Here is a 22,995-nt window from a genome sequence, read left to right on the forward strand (position 1 = left end):
TGCTGCTGCTCTTTCTATGCAAGATAGGATTCCACATGTGGGACCATGGGTTTCTCACATTATGATCTAGCCCTGGAGTGTCCTTGGTCTCTTCATTTGAAGAGTACAGCCACAGGGGGTTTAAATTCACCCCATCTCCTGGTCCCTTACGATGACGCTTCTGCATATCTCTGACACTCTCTTCTCTTGTTCACTTCTCTTAACTGATTACTGATTCTTGGGGGTTTCTGCTTACAATCACTCCTGCAGGGAAGCCTTCCCTGGTTAGGCAAATGCTCCACTACCATGGCTTGCTGTGGAGTTTGGAGGTCCAGCACTTGTCCCTGGTTTAATGTATTAATTGGAATGGTTGGGAGTTCATAGCTGGCCAGAAGATGTTTAGTTTTGTTCTCCTTCTAAGCCTTGTTGATGGTGTTTTAGAAGACACTGGGTTAAGTGACCAGCTGTACAACTTCTCTCTATAGAAACTAAACCTTCTAAGGGAAGCTGCTGAGCACTGTCAAAAGCAGCCACTCCAATGAGCACACTGCTAGAACAAGTCTAATGTACCTCCCACAGGATCTCCCTACGGTAGGAACTCATGAATCTCTGCCATGCACTGCTGGAAGGAGGCAAGGCTTAGCAGGGCTGGACCCTGGGCAGCTCAGAAGTGCTGCTTCTTACCTAACATGGTTAAGAAAGAAGAATCAAAAAGCCCCCAAGAGGGTGCTAAAAAAACACAGGAATTAGGTAGTTCTGTTGAGCATGGACTGAGTGACTCTCAGCCGGTATATGCTGTGTAAGTGCCAGGCTATGGTGATTGTTACAAATAAAGTAACCATGTCACCATCTGCACCCAGGGACAGAGCAGCGGTTCTCTGGGCTTTGCGTTTGGCCATGCCCAGTCAGTGTTGGGGTGGGGGAAGGGATAATCACTAATTATTGGAGGATATGAGCTACAAAGCACTTGGATAAATAATGCCTCTATATGAATAAAATGAAAAGCACAGGTGCAAGATATGTATCATCAATAAAACAAAACAACCCACTACATAATTCCAAATGAAAGGAAAAACCCCACAATGTCTAACGAGAAGCACACTTTCCCTCTACCCATCACGGCCATCAAGGATGTAGTCTTTCTGCAGCAGGAGGTCCCTTCAAAGTAAATCAACTCCTTTTTTTTTAAATGCCAGTTAAATAATAAATGTATTTTGAATTGGATGGTAAATAAAATCAGCATCTATTTGAAATCATTGAAAGCACTGAGTTCATGATCTAGAAATAGGAAGTATACTATTTTAATTACATCTATTAAGTAATAGAAATGTATTTAACAACATATGTTCAAACATAGCTGGGCTATTTATTCATTTTTAAGAACAGTATTTATAAAGCCTTGCTAAGGATAGACTTAAATTAAGTCACAAGTAAACTCCATGCTAACAACTTCTCTTCCTGTTTTTGTTTTTGTTGTTGTTATTTGGTTTTTTGTTTGTTTGTTTTTCAGACAGTGTCTTTTTACATAGCCCTGGCTGTCCTGGAATTCACGGTGTAGACTTTTGAACTCACAGAGATCCACTTGCCTCTGCTTCCCGAGTACTGGGATTAAAGGAGTTCGCCACCACTCCCAATTCTGTTTCTTGTTTTGTTTTTTAAAGACAGGATCTCAACAGCCTAGACTATCTTCAAACTCAAGATTCTACTACCTCATCCTTCCAAGTACTATAATTACAAGCCTGGGCCACCAAGAAGGTTGTAAAACAAACTTGTTATCCTTATGGGCTTTTTTTTTTTTTTAACATAGTACGTCAAGCCACGGAATATAAAGGTGTATATAAAGGACTGGAGAAGTGGTTCTGTGTCTAAGAGTGTTAGCTGCTCTTACACAGGGTTGGAGTATGGTTCCCAGCACCCACATCCAGCCAGTGGCTCACAGCCATCTGTAACTCCAGCACCAGGGTATCTGACACCCTTTTCTTGCCTCTGCCCACAGACAGACAGACAGACAGACAGACACACACACACACACACACACACACACACACACACACACACATAAATAAAAATAAAATCCTAGCTAGGCATAGTGGTACACACCTTTAATCCCGGCTCTTGGAAAGCAGAAGTAGGCAATTCTCTGAGAGCTCAAGGTCAGCATGGTCTACATAGTGAAATCCTGCCTCAAAATTCAATAAATAAACAAACAAAATCTTTAAAATGAAATAGCAATTGAAAACACTCTTTCAAGAAAGACAAGTAAGAAGTGTGTTTTCTTTAGCTCTGTCTTTTGGAGGTGAGCCAGTCCATTCCTGGATGCTTTCTCAGACTTGTAATTGTTTGAAACTAAGTAAGTCACTGGTGGCTCCTGACTGGGTTCCTAGATGTCTGTTAGGAGCACAAGTCAGGCATTGTCCCCCCTGGGTAGCAGTGGAATCCTGGGAAAGTGCAGGTGGCAGGTGAGCTCAGGAGCATGAAAGCAGCTTACCTCTCGCAGAAAGTGTGCAGACAGGGAAGGACCTTGGGGTTCTTGTACCGTTCCAGGCATATACTGCAGATCAGAAACTGCTTGTCAATCTGGCGGACCACAGGACTTGGGATGCTGGCGCCCTCACTGGCCATCCTAGACCACTGACATGGGGGGCCGGCTGTCCTCGACCCTGCACGCTGCTGCAGTCAGAGAGAAAAGCCAAAAGGAAAACACATGATCACCCTGTACGTGCATACCAATCCTGGGCTCTTCCATTTTAAACACAGGTAGATGCCAATGTCAGTGACCTCAAAATAACCAGGGCCAACTCTCATTACTTTGGAAGTAATAGCAAGCTTGTTTGTGCTATAAATAACGATAAAATAATGACATCTTCCTTCCCCACACAGACAACAGATCAGGGGAGGGAGTGTCCTACAAGAAGATGTTTGCTGAGTTTAAAAGTGAGTAGCAGCTGGGGGGGCAGATATACAGCTAAGTGCATGCCTTTACTCACAACTATATTTTGGATATACACTTGCTTTTGATGTTCAGATGACACTCGGTATATTATACTTTGAGGGGCTAAAAGATGCCACTGCCAAACACATCACATTGATGTAAGTTATTTTAACTGAAAGCTGTTGGGAAACAATATGCAGTCATTGGAAAAGCCTTATCTCCTCTTATGTACCTAGAACCTATAAATAAACTGATGTAAGACATCCCTGGGGGAAGTTATACAGATTGTACTGATGTTAATTTTTTTTTTAAAACACTTGTTGGGCAGTGGTGGCACACGCCTTTAATCCCGGCACTCGGGAGGCAGAGCCAGGTGGATCTTTGTGAGTTCAAGTCCAGCCTGGGCTACAGAGTGAGAACCAGGAAAGGCACGAAGCTACACAGAGAAACCCTGTCTCGGAAAACCAAAACCAAAACCAAAACAAAAAGACAAAAATTTACTTGTTTTGTTTTGTGTGCACATGTGTGGGCATGTGACTGCACGTGTGGAGGTCAGGGGACAACTTGTGTGAATCGGCTCTCCTTCGGCCATGTGGATCCAGTGGTTGAACCCAGGTCCTCAGCATCAGCAGCAAGCTCCTTTACCCGCTGAGCCGCCTCTGCAGTCCTGATGTTAACATTCTTTTGTTTGCTCATTTGTTTTTGTTTTTTTTTGTGTGTTAGCATTCTTAACTCTACATGCTTGGAAGTTTCATTAAAAAACAACAAAAAAAAAAGTGGTGCAAAATCCAAGGAGGTGACCAGACTTGGGGGTTTTAACAACAGTACACACAAAGGAGCCCTCTCCCCCTCTTTGTCTAAAAGGGACATGAATTTTCCTTTTGTAAAGGGCACTTCTCCTTCCAAACTGGAGTGTGGGGAAGGCTCTCAGGTACTGGGGCTTCGAGAAGAGGTGGGTCTGCATAGCTAATCGTGCTTGACAAAGCTCACTGACCCAGGCTTCCCTCTGGCTTCCCCACTGCATCCCCCCCCCCCCAGCCCACCCTTTTCCTTCTGTCAGTAACAGAGTGGAGAGAACGCAGAGGCAGTCCCTGGAATCATAAAGGAAGCTCCCTCACCTCCGTAAGGTTGAAGGGAAAAGAGAAGTCAGAGGGAGCCTCAAATAGGAAGAGATTGTGCATGTCACAAAGACCCCAGAGAAGAAAGCAGAGTGCATTGGGCAGGAAGTTATAACAGACACAGCTCCAGCACCACCTTCAAGTTTCTGGCTCCTGTCTCAATTTTTGAAACGCTTGGTAAGGTGCTCACAGGCCTCTTGTTCTCAAGGCAAGGATGGAAGGTAGGAAGGAGGAGAGGGAGGGAGGGAGGGAGAGAAGAAGGGAGGGAGGGAGGGAAGGAAAGAGTGCAGACAAAAACTAACAAGTTCATCATCAACATAAAAGAAATGAAAAATTTATTCTCATATTATGTATTAATTAAACACACACAGGTGTGCATGTGCCTGTGCACACACACCCTGAAACTTACAGCCTTTGCACCTCCTAAGCTGCCCACCACTCTGACCTCGTGTTTTGCCAAGGCTTTGCTCTGGAAGCTTGGTTTACCTTTGGCGCTAGAACTTGGACTGGGACCTGTGTCTGAAGCTGGGAACTACAGCATGTTTACAACATCAGCAGTCCGATGCTCCCTGTGGGTACCACTCTTCTCCAAATACGAGTGACAGTTCTCATGCCTCACCAAATAACCAACGTTTTTAGATGCTCTTCAGCTCTTAGCTTTAAAGATTTATTTACTTTTTCTCTCCATATATGAGTGTTTTGCCTGCATGCATGTATGTGCACTACAAGCATGTCTGGTGCCTGAAGAAGCCAGGAGCAGGTGTCACATTCCCTGGAACTGGAATTACAGATGGTTGTGAGCCATCATGTGGGTGCTGGGAACCAAACCCAGTCTTCTGAAAGAAAGCCAGTGCTCTGAAGTTATCCAGCCCCAAGTTTTATTAAGAAAACTCTGGATCTTACAATCTGAGTGGTCAGCCCTATAGGCATATACAAACAGAATACTAATGGGCTCAGCATGTTGTAACTATATATTTATTCATTTTTGTATGTATATATGTGACTAACTTTATATTTATTTTAATTTTATACTTACTAAACATGTGCAAATAAAATAAATACCACACATCAAAATTAACCAGATCCCAAGTCTACACATCTCAATGAACTTCTACATAGTTAGAACAGGCATTCTGACACTATGAAGTTTCACACTGGGTTTTCCACTCTCCTATCTAGTATATTTTTATGTAGCTATGATAATAATAATATCATGGAAAGATTGGGAAGGAGAAGGAGTGGAGGAAATGGTATAATTACATTATAATTAAAAATAAAATTAAAAAAAATAAAACCCTGTCAAGATCCATTTTAGCAGAGTTACACCCATGACAGGTTTATAAAGGAATCTAATTAACAAATGGCACCTGGTGAAAGTCTGTGAGGCAGGAGCATCACCTTCAGTCAGTCAGAGCTCCCTGCCTGGTGAGGCAGTGGAGGCAGGAATCTCTAATTGGCCAGGCACTGGCAGCTAGACTTCCATAGAGTGTTCCCTGAAGAGCTAGAGAAAGTGTTCCTTGATCGGATGAAGGGCAGGCGGTTCATCTCTCAGGAGCTGGACCACATCCCTATGACATCAGACTACTGAAGGAAAGCACTGTCCATCTTAGAGATAAGCAAACCAAAGCGGAGGGTTTAAATGACCTACCCAAGGTCATCCAGGGAGATCAATGGAGCAGAAAGCTCAGGTTTCAGGTTTTCTGCCTCCTCTGACAGGTCTCTGGTAGCTAATCTTGAACAAGGGTAACACTTGCGTGTGTCATAAAAATGGCAGCATGCTCTCTTGGGTGGCAGTAAAATTTGCATGACTGTGAGAAAGCAACACAATTCCTGAACAAAAATCCACTAAGGGTTCGATTATATTATTATTATTATTATTATTATTATTATTATTATTATTATTTTAATGACAGTGATGGCCAGAGATGCGGCTCATTGAAAGAACACATACTTAGCATTCAATATAAGGTTTGATCCCTTATTCCCACACATTCTGTTAAGTTTATCATTAAATAGGGGCTGGAGGGATGGCTCGGCAGTTACAAACTCTTGCTGGTCTTGCCAAGACCTGGGTTCAGATCCCCGAACCCATAAGGTGGCTCCCAACAGTAACTTCACTTCCAGGGGATCTGACATCCCCTCTGACTTCCAGGGCATACATGTGATACACAGACAAACATGTAGGCAGAACACTCATATGCATAAAATAAAAATAATTTTTTTTTTGGGGGGGAAAGCCAACTAAATTTTATTTTGAATAGCTTTAAAAGTTTAAAGTTGCCTTTATTTACCTATTTGTGTTGGAGGGTGTGGGGGAGGAGGGCGGCTGTGCCACAGCAAGCCTGTGGAGAGTCAGAGAATAACTTAGGGAGTGGCTTCCCTCCTTCCACTCAGAGGTCTAAAGCTTGGCAGCAGCACATTTACCTGCTGAGCTATCTCAGCTGTCCTTGACTATGTTTGAAGTTTTTCATGTGACCGTCACATGCTCAGCCATGCTGGAGAACACAGCAGAAAGAAAGGATGGAGGGGGAGAGAACACATAAGGTTTAAGTTATTTTTAAAAAGCCCTGTTTTGATCAAATGATGTATATTAATGGAATAAAATTCCTTAAACCAACATTTTTATGCTCTAAAGCTTTAAAAAAAACCACATTTGATTCTAATTCTATGGTAATTACTGTGGTGAGTGATGATGTCTTTGTTAGTATTATTCATTTACACGGTCAATTAATTATGCCTACTCATTAACACTAATTTAAAATCACGACAATGCCGCAGATCTGTCACAAGTGACCTGTTGAAGGCATCTTGCTCTTTAGAACTCCCACAATCAACACAAAAGGTTTCCAAGCCCCAAAGACCCCCAGCTTTGCCAGGATAAGAACACTTCCGGGAATATTTCTGGATGTGCACTAACCGGAAAGCATTTCATTGCTCCTAAAGGGACAATGTGCTTGGAAGAACTCAGGCACAGCCTGAGCCAGTGAACATGGTGGGACGCTTCTAGGCCTCCAAGTAGGCGACAGTCTTTAATCAAAGGGCTTGAGCACTACCAGTGATGAGTACCTAACTACATTCTCCTGGAACGTCCCTCCCTATCGGAGCTTCCAAACTTTGGCGACCCTTTCTACTCACAGATGTGGCAGAAATCAGTGCAGGAGAGTGAAGTTCAGAGACAGGACTGCTCTTCTGCTGGACAGCAGCAGAATTAAGGGGAAGAAACCATCTGTGGAGCCTAGGCCGAGCTGCTGGCACACCCATGGCAAAAGGCCAATGGAGGGGAAGGCAGAAGAGCCTTTCTTCTTGAAATTGGGTTTTGCTATGCAAATCCTCCCTACCTCAACCTTCCAAGTGCTGGAATTGGGTGCCACCAGGCACCATACCTGGTCAAAAGTCATTTTTCTATGAGACAGTCCACATTAGACAAATATTGACGTTCACCAGCTAGAAGAGCTTTTATATGAAACCAAGCTGAAGTTCCCTGGAGTGTTCCAGAGGCCCTCTCGCCCCTGCCCCTGGCCCTGCCCCTGCTCCCACCTCTACCCGCCCCCCCCCCTACTGCTTTGTTGGGAGTCTCCTACTCAACCTGATCACACTGTTTCTTTGTCCCTTGTCTTTGCTGGCTTTGGCTCCATAAATACCTGTTTTCTCTTATGGACCCCATGTTTGTGCAGCAACAATCCCACCCCACCCCCATTCATATGTTGAAGCCCTAGCTCCTAGTGTATTTGGAGACTGTGGTCATTTGTGGGAGAGCATTAGGCCTTGAGGATGGAGCCCTGATGACAGGATCTGAGCTGAGTGGGACAGCAGGTGTAGTTTCCTGTCCCTATTATCCTGTAGACTTCTGCTTATGTGGGTAGGAAAGGTCTTGACACTCCAGAGACCCAGATGAGAATGGAGGCCAGGCAAGAATCCACGTCCATATTGCCTTTTGAATCCAGGAGACCAGGAACTGGTCATCCCTGACACTCTGGTTAAGGGCTGTCTGTTCTGTGCACACTCCTCAGCAGATTCAGGTTGATGGCATGCTTCCCACTGTGCTTCCTGGCATGAATGAAGCATAATGCTCCCTCTCCCACCCCTCTCTCTCCATGTGAGGATGGAATAAAGGGAAGGCCATCTGTCTGCAAAGCTGGAGGGCAGCTCTCTCCAGAACCCTGCCGTCTTGGTTCCCGGAACTTGGACTTCCAACCTCCAGCACTAGAAGAAACAATTGTTGAAAGCCCCCGAGTCTCTGGTAGTTTTGTTACAGGAAAGAACTGACTAAAACCTCTCTTGATACAATATGCAATTTATTTACATCCCATATCATCTTCCCATCCCTGCTCCCTCACCCTGCCATGGACAGGGATGTGTGTCTGCACACTGCTGTTACCCCAGAAGCTAGAGCTGTGTGTGCCTGGTACTCCATTGTCACTAATTTCTGAATAAACACAGTGTGCTACTGGTGGACTAAAGCATGACAGTGGGAAAAAGAAGCTAGATTCTGTGACAAAGCATGTCTGTTGTGAATGTTGTCAGGTTGATGTCAGCGTTGCCTGCCTCCTAGTGTGACAGTCTGAAGCCTACCAACACACGTTATCATCCAGGGGATAAGTATTAGCAACATATTTTTACCATGTTCACAAATTCAGAGGAAGAACTGGAAAACTACAGAGGACACATATGCATGGCAGGAAACAGCCTCAGACTTGGCACAGGCGACCCTCATTAAGGGCGCTTTTGCCAGCTAAACATGGCATGTTGTGGGAAAAGCAACTCAGCAAACAGGAAACACAGTCCTTGCACAGAAAAACCCTGTCCCAGCCTTCCTTCCCTCACATCCACTCTCCTGTTTTCCCTGGTTCTCTTGCTCAAGTCTCCTCCAATTTAATGGGAATTACCACCACATGGGGGGAAAACTGATAGGCGACAAAATGAGAGGAGAATGCTGTGTCTGCAATTCCAAGATCCAGAGCATACTTCTCACCCCAAATCATACCACTCAGAAGAGAAAAGTGTCCAGTTTTGTTGCTGACACCAGCTTGAGGAAGAGTAGGGAGGGAGAATGGAAGGGAAAAGCTAGAAGGGGAGGGAGGGAAGGAAGGAGCCCAGACTGGCGAGGCTGGTCTGGGGAAGATGGCTGACAAATAAGATGGAAGCATATGATTTGTAAGCTGAGGTACACTTTATTCGGCACCATCCCAACAGTCCAAAATTCCACTTCTTTTTCTTTTTTTAGACGGGGGTCTCACTAGGGAGCCCAGGCTGGCTCAAACTCATTACCTTCCTGACTCAGCCTCCTGAGTGCTGACACTACAGGTGTGCATTCTCATGCCTGACTTCACTTCTGGCTCTGTGGACTAGCTTTGCGGCACTCCTGGCTCAGTGTTTGTCTCTGGACCTCTCTGCTGAGTTTCTTTTAATAACGTGCTTACATTTTTTAAATAGTCCTTCAGCTAATAATGATGGTAAGGACAGGCCCCTCCCCCCAAAAAAATCAGCTTCTCTAGTAGAACAAAATCTCCCAACATGTTTATAGACAGGAAATAATGAACTCACAATTATAATTGATACTATGCTACCCCAGGGCAGGTGACACCTGGCGCTCAAGGCACAGGTGAGGAGGCCCCATGTAAAGAACAGGTGTTTTAGGGGCTGGGGAGATGGTTCAGTCAGTAAAGTGTTTGCCATGCAAGCATGAGGACCCGAGTTTCAATTCCTAGAAAAAGCAGGGCATGGCAGCAATGCCTGAAATCCCAGATCTAGTGGGCAGACAGCAGAGCCCTGCCTCGTTCACAGGCTAGGCTACCGAAGTTGGTGACCCCATGTCTCAAAAAAAATAAGGTGGACAGGAACCAAAGAAGACACCGACCTCTGGTCTCTACACATACAGGCACACACGAACACACGCACATGTACACTGTATCTCCCCTCTCCACCCGACGGGATCTTTGGGTTAAGTTAGGAGTCTACTATTATTCATCTGTACTTGGATTTGCTCTGTTCCTGATGACTCAGCTAAAAGAAAGAGGGCAGTCTTCCTGTGAAAGGAAAACAGGGTGACCCACTTTCCGTTCAATCAAGCCTGATCCCGGGGGAGCCACTTTGTAAATTAGAAGCCAAGATCCTTTCTTTCCCGTGTGTGTGTGTCTGTGTGCATGCACACACACATTTGAAGGGTGAGAGCCCCTCCTTTAACTTCAGTCTGTCTCCAGGCCAAGGTGTGCCCATGCTCCCCAAAGATTTCCTTCCATAGCCAGGGATGGATGGATGTGTGACAACTTCCCACGATGCGCTGGCTTTTCCATAGGAAGCTGATTTCTAAGCGGCACTCCTCAAGTCCTCACTCTCTTAAGCTTTTCTTTGGGCTTTCAAGGTTCCAAAGGGTTGAGTCTGTCTGTGTGAGGAGTGTTAAGTGGCTGAGCTAATTGACATTTACCTTGTGATGCCCTGGGACAATCAAGATGAGTGGTGTCTCTTCTCCCCACATCCATCACCGTGCCAGGGCTCCCCTAGGCTCCCTCTGGGGACTACACAAAGCAGCTGAGTAGTGTACAACCACAAGAGAGGCAGAGGGCAGCCATGTTGCTAAGGGGCGGGGGTCCCTTCTAGGAGCTGGGAGGGGCTGACAAAAAGGGAGAGAAGTCTTTCACTTCAGAATTCCCCAAACACAGGCCTGTGTGACAATAACCCTCCCCTTGCCCCTGGTGCATAGGACGCACGCTGTGTGAGAGCAAGTGCTTCCTTCAGTGATAAGTTTCAAGAAAAAGGGCTTCACAAAAAAGGGGGGATACCCAAACTCCAGGCAGAACAAGGTAGAGAAGTGGCTAGAAAGACTGGCATACAAAAAGTAGCAACACGTGGCTCTTCAAGTGACGCTATTTGAATACTTGGCTCCCCGCACCCCACACTCTCTGTTCTAATCTAAGGCTCCGAGTTCCAGACGGAAACCTGATCCATTGAATTCAGACAACCTGCACAATAGAAATACTCAGAAAACCCTAATAGCTGCTGTGTGGCAAACTGCTCTGACCCGAAGCACTCCCGGAGTAGTAAAGTAACAGATGGCAGCCAAGGCTTTCTTTTTTAAAAGCCACTACAGATGTGCTCGAGTTAATCACTCTGTTACAATTTAGAAGCAATAGACTCAGAATTTTGAAGAAAGAAATTATGATGGGGTTGGGGGCGTTGTTCTCTGAGTGTGTGTCTGGCAAGCACATGGCCCTGTGTTGGATCCTCAACAAGGCAGGGGCGCACACACTTTCATAGCCTCCCCGCCCACTCTCTGGCACACAAAGATAATTTTCAGCATTTTTTAAAACCTAAAATATTTCTTTCTCTTCTGTATGTTTTAATATACAAAAACATTTGGTTAGAGCATTAGTCTTATCAGAGAACTAATGAACAGAGGCAAGAAGATTCTTAAAATTTAAGCTTTGGTAATTAAAGAAAAAAAGGCTTCACATTTAGGGTTTCTACATAACACAGGCAGATAAGAGTGTTGAACTTTTATAGAAATCAATGTCAAAAGCTACCCAAATGAAGGATATTTTCATTTGGGGACAAAGAATAAGTGTTTTTACTTTGTTTCCTAACCCATAGCACCCACTAATCTTTTGTTGTCCTGTACATTAAAAAAAAAAAAAAATTTATTTTAGGATTTTGACATTCCTAGAGGTGAAAAGGTGCACAGACTTGGCTGTCTTTTTTAAAAAATGTGCGGGTTAACTATGGTGCATTCATCAATCTTCAAACAGCACATTCTGTCAGAGAATTTTTTACATTGTCTTGCAATCTTTGCATTGCAAATGGCTTGTCTTTTTAGAGGGACTCCTTAGCAGTGACTGGAGGGCTGGGCACCAGAGGAGCTTCCTCATGCCGCTGCACATTGTGTGCTTGCAGGCTGGCCCGCCAGCGGCCTGAGTTATTGAACACCACAGTGGGTCAGAACAGTGCCAGCAAAACACCTGCCTAAAAACAAGGGGAGCACCCTGAAAAATCAGCTCACACTATGCAAAGCAGAGTCCAACTTAGGGACCTGAGCAAACAAATGGCTCTCTTGCAGTGTCTGAAAAACCTCTAACAATTTACTCCGGAGAATAGAGAAGCTGTAATAGAAGCTGAAACACAGAGCTTTTTCAATGCCTCATTCTGAGTTTATGTCTTGGAAACCGTGACACTGAACCCATCTTTTCTTCAGACACAAAAATTTTCTTATGGCTCCAGAATTCATTTATTCAACATTCAGTTATTAGTTGGAAATAAATAGCCTTCCTACTGGCTTTCCTCTTGCTGTACAATGAGGATTCATGTCAGGGTGGGGCCTTCTTGCAGGGAAAAAAAACCAAAAAAACAAAAAAACTCTGACACAAAAATTACCCATGATTCGAGGAAGCAGAACTAAGGCCAACCCAGGGATTTCTCTTGCTCTATGTAGTTCTTCCATTGAGCTCCACCCAGATTTGATTGTACTTCCACGGCAAAAAAAAAAAAAAAAAAAAAAAAAAAAATTGTCAGAAAGAAATATTTGATGCATGTGTGTTTGCAGCTCTCAATGGCATCTAGAAACCAGGGGGGGTCTAGTCATGCATTATGAATGAATGGGTTTCCAATGGTAACTCGGAGGCAAGGAGCTGAAGCCAGGGCAGAGAGTCGGGTGGGGGAAGGGTAGATCGCACATCCTCCACCTAGGAGTAGCCAGGAGGGAACCCTGCAAATTCAATACTTCATCCCAACATCAAGATGCAGGAAATGTAATTCTGCTTGAAACAAACCCAGACTAAAATAGAGATTAATAAGGATAAAAATCTCATCCATTCACAATAGCTTTCTCTCCATACTTGTTAATTTGATGCTTTTGTTTAGGCAAAGAGTGGGTCTTCCCTTATTTTGTAATTAAGAAGCATGCAGCATCACCATGAAAGGGAAGTGAGAGCATTAGGAGCAGTTATCCCCCAGAAATAACGGCAAGCAATCATAACACTGAGGACCTACCCATTTCTCCCGGTAAACAGAAAAGTCAGCGAGGTAAAGAAAGACATCCCCTTCAGGCTATCGCTGCAGCTCCGCCGCCACCCAAAAGAACAATGCACATTTCTGCTACTGTCTCAAGTTTGGAAGCACCACGCAAAGAGACTGGTTAAAATTCCCTACCATGCACTGCAGCCATCATCAGAAGCCCAGCATTATCTTCTGCTCTAAGTAGAGATGTGCCAGCTCATGAACAGGACAGAGGAAGAAGAGAAAAAAAAAAATGGAGGAAATGAGAGAAGGCTCAGGAAAGTCGGCAGGAATGTTTCTGGGTCATTAACAAGTAGGAGACCCCCTTCCGTATTCAGACCAATCAATCTTTATCTTACAGGACATCTTTTTCTCAGCGTCTGTTGAAAAGACTGCAGCAAGCCACACTGCAGCAAAGGATTGTGGGATAGGGATGCAGCAGCGAGCTGCAAAGAGATTCGCGGGTGGCTGGCTTTCCCCTCTGAGTCAGCAGTCAGCTGCTAGCATGCTCGGGTGCAAGGCCGCCAGGCTCCATCCCCAATCCCAACTGCAGGATTAACCCCAGGAGGCGTGGAGAGCCTGAGTCTGCCGGCGGTACAGACAAGACTGGTACCCACCTAAGGGTGTTAAGAATCAGGAAGAAGATATACTGGTCATATAAGCCAGTGCTGAGGCAGGATAGAGTCAAGAATCGATGAAAAGTTCAGATTTAGAGCAGTGTTTTGGGTGGGTGTGACAGCATGCATTTTCATCAGTTAAACTAAAATCTGTTTCTTTGAATGTTGCAGGTAGCTTGAAAGAAGGCAGATTATTTAAAATGCAAAATCAGTTCGGCTCCACAGCCTCTTCCACCAATGCCACCCAGTGTATCTCACAGGAAAAGGTCTGTGCTACCAAGTTCCACAATACAATACAGAGGACATTTCTCTGCTTTTTATAGTTCTAATCATTAAGGGAGAAAAAAAAATAGTAGTTGGTACATACTCCGACTCGGAAAAACAGACTCTGTTCTGTTTCTGCTGATGAACTTTTCAGTTATGGATTGAGAAACCCAACAAACTATGCTTATGCTCATAACTTGATTTCCTGTCAAGTCATTAAATGTACTTAAAATATTAAAAGCACAGAATGGCCAATAAGTGCTTATGTCTTTAGACTGTAATACATACTCCAGAATAAGAACCTTGTGTGTTAGAGTGGAGTTCACAACCATACTCTTTACAGCAACAGAGGCAGACAATAATACTGTTCTGTACTGGTCTTCTTTAAGAGTGACCACTAATCACTCTTTATTTAAATAATAAGATTGCATATTTGATGGCATCCATTCTTTCCATATAGTTAAGCACGGCATTGAGCCCTTGAAGGAGCCTGGACTCCAGAGATCAGTGAGGGTTATTTTGGGTAGCAGTGGGATGGGGAGTTGAGAGTCCTGTGACATCGACAGGTCTTGGAAATGTAGGGACATGCCACTGCGAGCATGACATTTAACACTGTATGGTTTGGGGAGCTTGTGGTTTCTTTTAAAGACAGGGTCTCAGCTGGGCGGTGGTGGCGTACTCCATTAATCCCAGCACTCAGGAGGCAGAGGCAGGTGGATCTCTGTGAGTTTGAGGCCAGCCTGGTCTACAGAGTTCCAGGACAGCCAAAGCTACACAGAGAAACCCTGTCTTGAAAAGAAAAAAAAAAAAAATACAGGGTCTTACTATGTATCCCTGGCTGTCCTGGAACTCACTAATCTACTTTCTGTCTGTGTAGATTTCTACTTGTAGGGGACTCAAACACAAATAGGTTTTTCTGCTATAGATTCATGACAATGAAATCATGTAAAATAGAGTAATATATGTGCAGTCTTTTCCATTTAGCACATTTTCAAAGTTCATCACAACAGCATGTATCAGTATTATATTCCCTTCATTAACAATATCCCATTGTACAGAGGTATAACTTTATAATTACTATTTATTTATTTAGAGACAGGGTTTCTCTGTGTAGCCCTGACTTGTCCTGGAACTCACTCTGTACACCAGGCTGGCTTTGAACTCAGATATCTGCCTACCTCTGCCTCCTGAGTGCTGGGATGAAAGGCGTGTGCCACCACTGCCCAAGTGTAATTATCCATTCTTACCCATTGGTGGACAACAGGGCTGTTTCTGACTTGGGGCTGTTATGAATAATGCTGCTAATAAACATTTGTGTACAGGTTTTATGTGAACATATATTCTGCCTTGGAAGTTTATAATGCAGTTAGGACCAATTCTGAAAACTATGAGCAGGTCCCCCTATACCAGTTTACAAAGTCCTCTTCCTTAAAGAAGCCATCATAAAGGTGTCTAACTTGATACATTGGGAAATGATGGTGAAGAAATGAGGCAGGAGGTGGGGGGTGGTCCTCAGTCTTATTGCTAGGCTTGTCATTAAAGAAGCGGCATTTGTTCAATCCCTCAGTGAACACTTACTGACCATCTAGAGTGTTCCAGGCACTGAGTAGGTCCTGAGGACATGAAGAGCTTAACAGACTCTGAGCCCTTATGCCACAACCATATACAGAAGATGGACTTTGCCATGCAGGCAGTTATATAGTAAAAGGTTAAGCGCCGGACAGCAAGAGGAATGGGGTGCTCTGGGCAGCCACAGGAGAGATGTGCAGAGGTATTCCTGCATGGGATCTCAGCCCAAGCCAAGCCTGGACGGTCAGCTGGCTCACTGGAATTGAGAGTCCTGTAAGTACTGCTAGAGTCGAGAGCAAGAGGACAAACGGGAAAGTGTCCCCAAACACTTGGGTCCCAATGTCCTAGGGTTTGGAGACAGGGCTTCTGGGAGGTGACTGAATTGCGAGCGCTTTGACTTTATCGAGCAGTTAACCATTATGATGGCTTCATAATCTGATGGCATTATTGATAGGGAGGTGGTAGAATTAGGAGGTGAGCATGTCCTGAAAAGATGAACCTTGTCCCTCTGTCCTGCGTCCCACTTCCTGGCTGACCTGAGATAACCAACTCTGCTCCACTGCGTCCCTTTCTCTGTCTCACCCACAGCGTTGGGGCCAAACAACCATGGTTTGAAACCTCCAAAGCAAACCTTCCCACATTGCAACTGTTTCTCTCGGGTATTTGTCAGTGATGACAGACCGACTAATATAAGGCTCATATTTTATTTTCAACCTTTTACTTGGATGGGAATACTCCTGTAGATATAGCATTATGTAGGCTAGCCCCATTCCAAATATCCCTGTCACTATGGCTTTACTACTGTCTGCACAGGATGGGTGTTGGGACGCCAGGGCTTGGATTACTGGAGGAGGTTTACCTCTTGATGCTCCCAGGCAACAGGTACAGGGTGGAGGTAATGGCTGTTGGTTGGTTTTTTTTCTCTCCTATGGCCAGATGTGGGGACTCAGTGGAGAAGGGTGACTAGAGCTGCAGGTGAGTGACAGTGTGAGTGACTGCCCTGCACAGGGTGCTGAGCTTGATCTCCACAACAAACAATTAAGGCACACCTTACTAATGCCCCTGAGCTGCCTTGGCCCTTCTCCTTCTTTCTAGTCAATTGAATCAGAGTTAGGTCTCATCAGTCAGTTTGACTACAATATGTACTTTGGAAATACATATACAGTGCATAATCACATGACCAAGACATTTGATACCTAGTAAGGTTGGTGGGATTGTGGAATCCCATGACCCAAAATTTATTGATGTTACAGAATATGAAGATTTTCTCAATTCAAGGCACTTGAAATGCATTCTACCTATTCTTAAGCAAGGCAGTTTCTCCCAGAAAGTAAACTACTTGGGATAATATAAAAGGCTGTTTATGACCTGGCCATTGCTGTCTTCTTTTTTTCTGTGCCTTCTCGAGACCTTAGCTATAACCTTAGTTCCAAAGATATTCCACATGTAAGGCTTTTTGTTTGTTTTGGAAGAAGTGACTCTTAACCAGGGAATAGAACCAAACACTATGATGGGCTGCCAGGATATGCATCTCTGAGGGAACATCTGGCTGTCATGTTGAAGGGGAGTGGGTACACTACTGACATTTGGGGCTAGGCACAGGGGTACCAAACACCCTTCCATGCACGGGAGAGTCCCACACAAGCACTCACCTCCCATGTTATCAACAGCCTCTCCTTTGGGAAATCCTCTTCTCTAGGCTCACACACCACTTGTTCTTGCAATAACACACATCTTCTCCACCTCCTCCCCCTGCTTAACTCCCTTTCAGCCCTTCAAAGTTCCCACTCGAGTCAGGGAGGATTCTCTAGCTCCTCCTCCAGCTACTAGACCCTCTATCCCCAAATTGGGTGGGGGAGCCACTCTTGCAAGTTCTGACAAAAAGCTGTGAAAGGTTCTATCTTTGACTTCTAACCTCTCAGCCCCCAATGCAAAGCTTGTCCCATAATAGATACTCAGTAGTAGACACAGAATGGTGAAGTTTCCCTACAAAGCAATGAGTGGCAGAATGTGATGCAAGGTACACATTCACCTCACAATTGGAAAATAATTGGACAAGAGGCCACTGGAGAGAGGCAAATCTTATGAGGGACTTAGAGTTTAGAAAGGGCTTTCATCATAGATTTTTCTCCTTGAACTTCAAAGCCAACCTCCAAAAAGGTAGGAGTAGGTAGTACGATTATTCTAGTAGGGACTAAAGTTTAGAAAAGTTAAGTGCCCAGCTGAAGGAGGAGTAGCTGCTATACCGTAGAGGTGAACTGTGCCATGGCACCCCTGGTGGATAAGGGAGAGTAACCAGGCAATTCCAGAGTAGAACAAAGCCGGCTGGTTCGAGAGGTCTCAGTGACATAAGGGATATATCCGATGAAAAGTGGGCAACCTGAAACCAGAAAGCTTAGAAACTGCTTGGTGTAATCCTTAGTTCATTTTGCTTTCCAAGAACTCTTATGAAAATCATTGCCCAACTCTTAAGAAGGACGGTGGCAAGGAACAATTGTTTCAACCCAAGAACTCACATCAGAACTGGCCTGGTGTTGGTGTTGCCACTAAATGTGTCTACTTCCCAAATGATTATGTGCCCGCTGGTGTGTTGGGTACAGAAAAATAAATGATAGAAAGAGAGCTTCTAGAAGTCACCCCCGGGGACAAGGCTCCCTGCCTCTAGCTCCTAGTCATATGGATTGAATCCAAGGCTATAGACAGCCCTTTCCAGCTTGCAATCATGGCAGTAAAGGGGACCCAGACAGAGCACCTCAGTTGAAGACATGTTTGAGTGGAGTCTGTGCAGCGCAAAATACAACAAAATCATGGCTTTTCTTCCTCCAAGCCCTGGATTTCTGTCAGTGACCTCTCAGTTCATCATACCTTCCCCATGGTGACTCTTACTGAACAGATAACAAAAACTGAATGCAATAATTCTGCACAGAAAGGAGTGCCCGTTGGCCTGGAACAATGGCCCTGAGGCTGTTTCTTTAATGAGTGCTTCTGAGCAGCTCCACTAGTAGCCATCTCGCATTCTGCCCGACAGCCAGTTCCTCCACAATTTGTGGGTCTCATCATCTTATTTTCTTAACTGAAAAGTGTGTTCTCCCATCTCAGTCTTCATGATTTTTCCCTTCCCTTAAACTGGGGTCTGTGATTTGGCAGTCTTGGCTATATGTCATCTCAGGAATGTAGAATGTCATTTGTGGAAGCTAGGGCACAGGTTCATGTAGATCAAGTGTGTTTTCCCTTCAACCGTGTTTACCTACACTATTCATTTCCTGGGACTGCAGTGCCAAAGCCCCACAGACTGCCATGGCCCAAGACAAGAGAAATGTGTTCATTCATAGTTCTGGAGGCCAGATATCCAAAACCAAGGTGTTGACAAGGCTAGGTTCCCAGTGAAGCCTTCGGGGGAGCATTTTTCCAGTTTCTGGTCCCCCCTAGTGTCCTCTGGCTATAAGCAGAAGCGTCACATCAGTCTTGTTACCCATTCTAACATGATTATCTTTTTGTATGTCTCTGCCTTCACATGGCATTTTTCTCTCCATGTCTCTGCTCTCGTGTGAGAACAATCACGTTGGATTAGGGCCCACTATGAGTATGGCCTCATTATAACTTGATTATGCATGTCAAGGTTCCATTTCCAAGTTAGGTATCAAGGGTTAGGGCCTCAATGCCTTGGGGTGGGGGGGGGGGACACAATTCAACCTGTATTATCTACACTGGGAAAAGTGGTGGCATGAAGCCCACCCAGGCTGACACAGACTTACCCGAGAGCCACCTGGGTTCCCCCACATTCTCCCCTTACAATTCTAGAGTTTAAGTTCAACGGGAAGTGCCTTGTTTGCCTTATTTGTGCTGAGCAGTGGTGGGCATGTGGGTTTGCAACACAGCTAAGAAGGGCAACGTTGGGAAAGGGACTGGGGGTTCTGTGCAGCAAGGTGACTCTTGTCGGCCGTGGCCCTCCTCTCTGCACACAGCACAGAAAGTGAACATGCAATAGTCCTCACAGCGTGTCTAACCCGCCCGCTTCTTTCTACTGCTCCGAGGACACCAAAGGCAAAAGCCAGCTAAGCGCTCTTTGGTTTTTGCCATTGATTGCTGTGTATAAGTCAAAGCTGAACGTCTTCTTCCCACCATTGGAATGGAATCCCCCAATACTAAGTGCTATCTCTGGGTTCCTGCTGTTGGCGGTGTTTGCTTTTTTTTTTCTCTTTTGGGGGGCCTGCCACCCAGCTCTCCAATAAATCACACATGGAGGCTAATTCTTAATTACGAATGCCCTGCCTTAGCTTGGCTTAGTTACTAGCCAGCTTTCCTTAACTTATCCCATCTACCTTTTGCCTCTGGGTTTTTCCTGTTCTCTTCTGTATCTTACTCTTACTCTGTAGCTTGCTGTGTAGCCGGGTGGCTGGATGGCTGGCCCCTGGATCTTCCTCCTTTTCAGGCTCCTAGATCTTTGACCTCTCTTTCCAGATTTCTCCCTCTATATATTCTCTCTTTTTGCCAGCCCCGCCTATCCTTTCTCCTGCCTTGCTATTGGCCAGTTCTTTATTAGCCCATCAGGTGTTTTAGACAGGCACAGTAACACAGCTTCACAGAGTTAAACAAATGCAACATAAACAAAAGTAACACACCTTAAACTAATATTCTACTACAGGCTCCTGATGTTATCTGTGCTGGGCTGGGTAGGAGGTCCTTACTTTGGTCCCCAGAACCCATGCTTTTGTTTTTGTTTTTGTTTTGTTTTTAAAGAAAAATCCAGTCACAGCAGCCTGTGTTTGTTATTCCACGGCGCAGGAAATGTCAAGAGGATCCCTGAATCTTGTTCCCAGCCAGCCTAGCCCACTTGGCTGAATTTCAGGCCAACAAGAGATTCTGTCTCAAAAACCAATGTGGTGGCATCTAAAAGGCAGCAGAGGTTGTCCTCTGGCTTCCACCTGCACTGGACGTGCGTTTGGAAACATTAATACAGTTTATCCATGGCCACATGAACATGCACACCAGGGGCACTTGTTTCTCCAGACAAACGGGTGATCACTTTTTATTTTAATGGTTAAATTCAAGGTAGCACAAGTCCCTGATTGTTAGTGTAGGGATGGAGCCTGGGGTTTTTATGTCTTACAAGCCAGAGCTCCAGTCAAGGCTGGGATATGGCCTGGTGTACCTACCTAGCAACCATGTGGGTGCGGCTGACCACACCCAGAGGCACAGCGGAGCCCAGACTGCCCACAGGAGACAGTAGGTGGGTGACTGGGTGAGAGGCTACCCCTACCTAGCTTGGCGTCTGTCTGCCTTCTCTTAAAGGACATTCTTTTCTTGTGGTCCACACAATAAAGAACCTTTTCGCCAGTGAGGGGATCTGATCCCTGGAGGGGACCAGAGAGAACCTGGCACGCGTTCTTCTATACGAAGCAACCAATCCCACCTCCTGGGCTCTACCATTGAAAAAAAAAAAATCATAGGGACAAGCTCAGCTGACAGCCCCAGGAACTTCGTGGTTCTGCATAGCCACGCCTCCCGTTTCTATGGCAACAAGTCCCTCCCCAGGAAGCCAGCTCTACTTCAGTTAAAGCAAGCTGTCCTGCTCCCAGATAGTGACGACGGCTTTGCTTGCAGAATTTCTTCCTTTCCCTCCCTCGGTGAGTCTCACAAGGAATTAAAACCTTTTCGTAGAACTGATGCAAGCGGCAGGGATGGGCGTTGCCGGCGGAAACAGGGCTGCGATGATGACAGCATTCTAAACTATGAGTGACTGGGATCGCCCTGGATGGACATCCCGCAGCATTCTCGGCTGACGCCCTTTATTAGACTTCTGGGACTAAGGCTCGGGTTTCTCCGGCCCTTCCGGGTTCCAGAGTCTTAGTGGATGATCCCGATCTGTGGACTTGAGGGCCTTTCTGCAGAAAACAGGCGTGAGTTGATGGAGCGTCCAGTAACTCAGTGCTTTACGCCGAGGGGTGGTAAAATAGGCTCCTTGTCTGGGAGGAATAAGCTGAACACTGGCGCCTCATCCTCACTGCCTGCCTCTTCCAGCATGTCATTTTTTAATTTTTATTTTCTAGTTTTGGTTTTTCGAGACAGAGTTTCACTGTGTGTAGCCTTGGCTGTCCTGGAACTCACTCTGTACACCAGGCTGGCCTTGAACTCACAGAGATTCGCCTGCCTCTGACTCCGGAGTGGATCTTAATGCCCAGCAATCCGTCTGAGTCTGAATGTGAATTTCAGCATGTGGCTCTGATTAAGGCGTGGCTCGGATACGCTCTACAGTGGGTCTCTTATTTTGGGTTATGTGTTCCAAGATCCCTGTGGATGCCTGAAACCGGATTGCACTGAACCCTAGATGTGTTACATTTTCCCATAAATACATGCATATCTGTGATAACTTTTACTTTGATGATAAATTTTACTTAGAAATTAGGAGCAGTAAGAAGTTGACAACTGCCGGGTGTGGTGGTGCACGCCTTTAATCCCAGCACTCGGGAGGCAGAGGCAGGCAGATCTCTGTGAGTTCGAGGCCAGTCTGGTCTACAGAGTGAGTTCCAGGATAGGTGCAAAGCTACACAGAGAAACCCTATCTCGAAAAAAAAAAAAAAGAACAACTAATTAAAAACAGAAAACAGTAACAACAGACTGGATGTGCTGTCTCCTAAAATAAGTTTTTACCCTTTCTCTTAGAGGAAGCACATTACATTTTCACTTTGATATAGCTAAAATAACAACAGTACAACTTCTGCACTTAGGAACTCTTGCAAGTTAAATAAAATGTATTTAAACATGAGCAGTGATGGATCTACTAACCTAGAGGCTGCCAGCTAACCAGTGGCAGCCTATACAACATGAATACGCTAAACAAAGCGATCGTTCCTGTCCTGAGTAGGTCAGAGCAGACAGCATGCGAGTCCACCACGCCCATCAGAATGGCATGCCTCCATTTCCTTATTAATAGAATAACAGCGTGATGACTATCTTGGATGACAAAACTTGAAATAAGGGAATGGCAATTGAGAAATTGTCCCCATCAGATTGGCCTGTGAGCATGCCTGGGGGAGGGGTTCTTGATTGCTAATTGATGTAGGAGAGCCCAGTCCACTGTGGGCAGTGCCATCCTTAGGCAGGTGGGTCTAGGCTGTATTAGAAAGACTGCTGAGCAAGCTAGAGGGAGCAAACCAGAAAGCCAATTCTAAGCAGTCAGCATATAAGCTATTATTATTCCTGAAGCCCCTAATAGATTGACTAGTCTGTTTAGGAACCCATAAGACTCAATAAACTTTTGATTATTGGATGTCAGAATAGCTTTTCGGGGTTGGGGATTTAGCTCAGTGGCAGAGCGCTTGCCTAGCAAACGCAAGGCCCTGGGTTCGATCCTCAGCTCAAAAAAAAAAAAAAAAAAGATTAAAGCTGGGTGTGTAGCATATACCTGTAATCCTTGCACGGAGAAGGCTGAGGCGGGGTGATCAAGAGTACTACTAGTGAGCATAGTGAGTTCTAGACCAGACTGGGATATGCAGAGAGATCTTGTCAAATAATAGGATAAAAAACAACA

At 45.1% G+C, this 22,995-nt stretch overlaps 1 protein-coding gene across 5 annotated transcripts in view; it reads right to left on the minus strand.

Annotated features, from left to right (window-relative positions):
- Positions 1–22,995, minus strand: part of Trim2 (tripartite motif containing 2) — a 156,293-nt gene that overhangs the window by 49,137 nt on the left and 84,161 nt on the right. For 4 of the 5 annotated variants that reach the window (XM_036191021.1, XM_036191019.1, XM_036191018.1 and 1 more), the window contains exon 2: positions 2,468–2,649. In XM_036191021.1, the coding sequence (XP_036046914.1) occupies positions 2,468–2,601 (134 nt within the window). In that variant the 5' untranslated portion in view covers positions 2,602–2,649. Of the gene's footprint in view, positions 1–2,467; positions 2,650–13,167; positions 13,436–22,995 lie in introns of those variants that run through there. The other variant, XM_036191020.1, reaches the window with a different exon arrangement.

This window comes from Onychomys torridus, chromosome 6, assembly GCF_903995425.1.
Source record: "Onychomys torridus chromosome 6, mOncTor1.1, whole genome shotgun sequence".
NCBI lineage: Eukaryota > Metazoa > Chordata > Mammalia > Rodentia > Cricetidae > Onychomys > Onychomys torridus.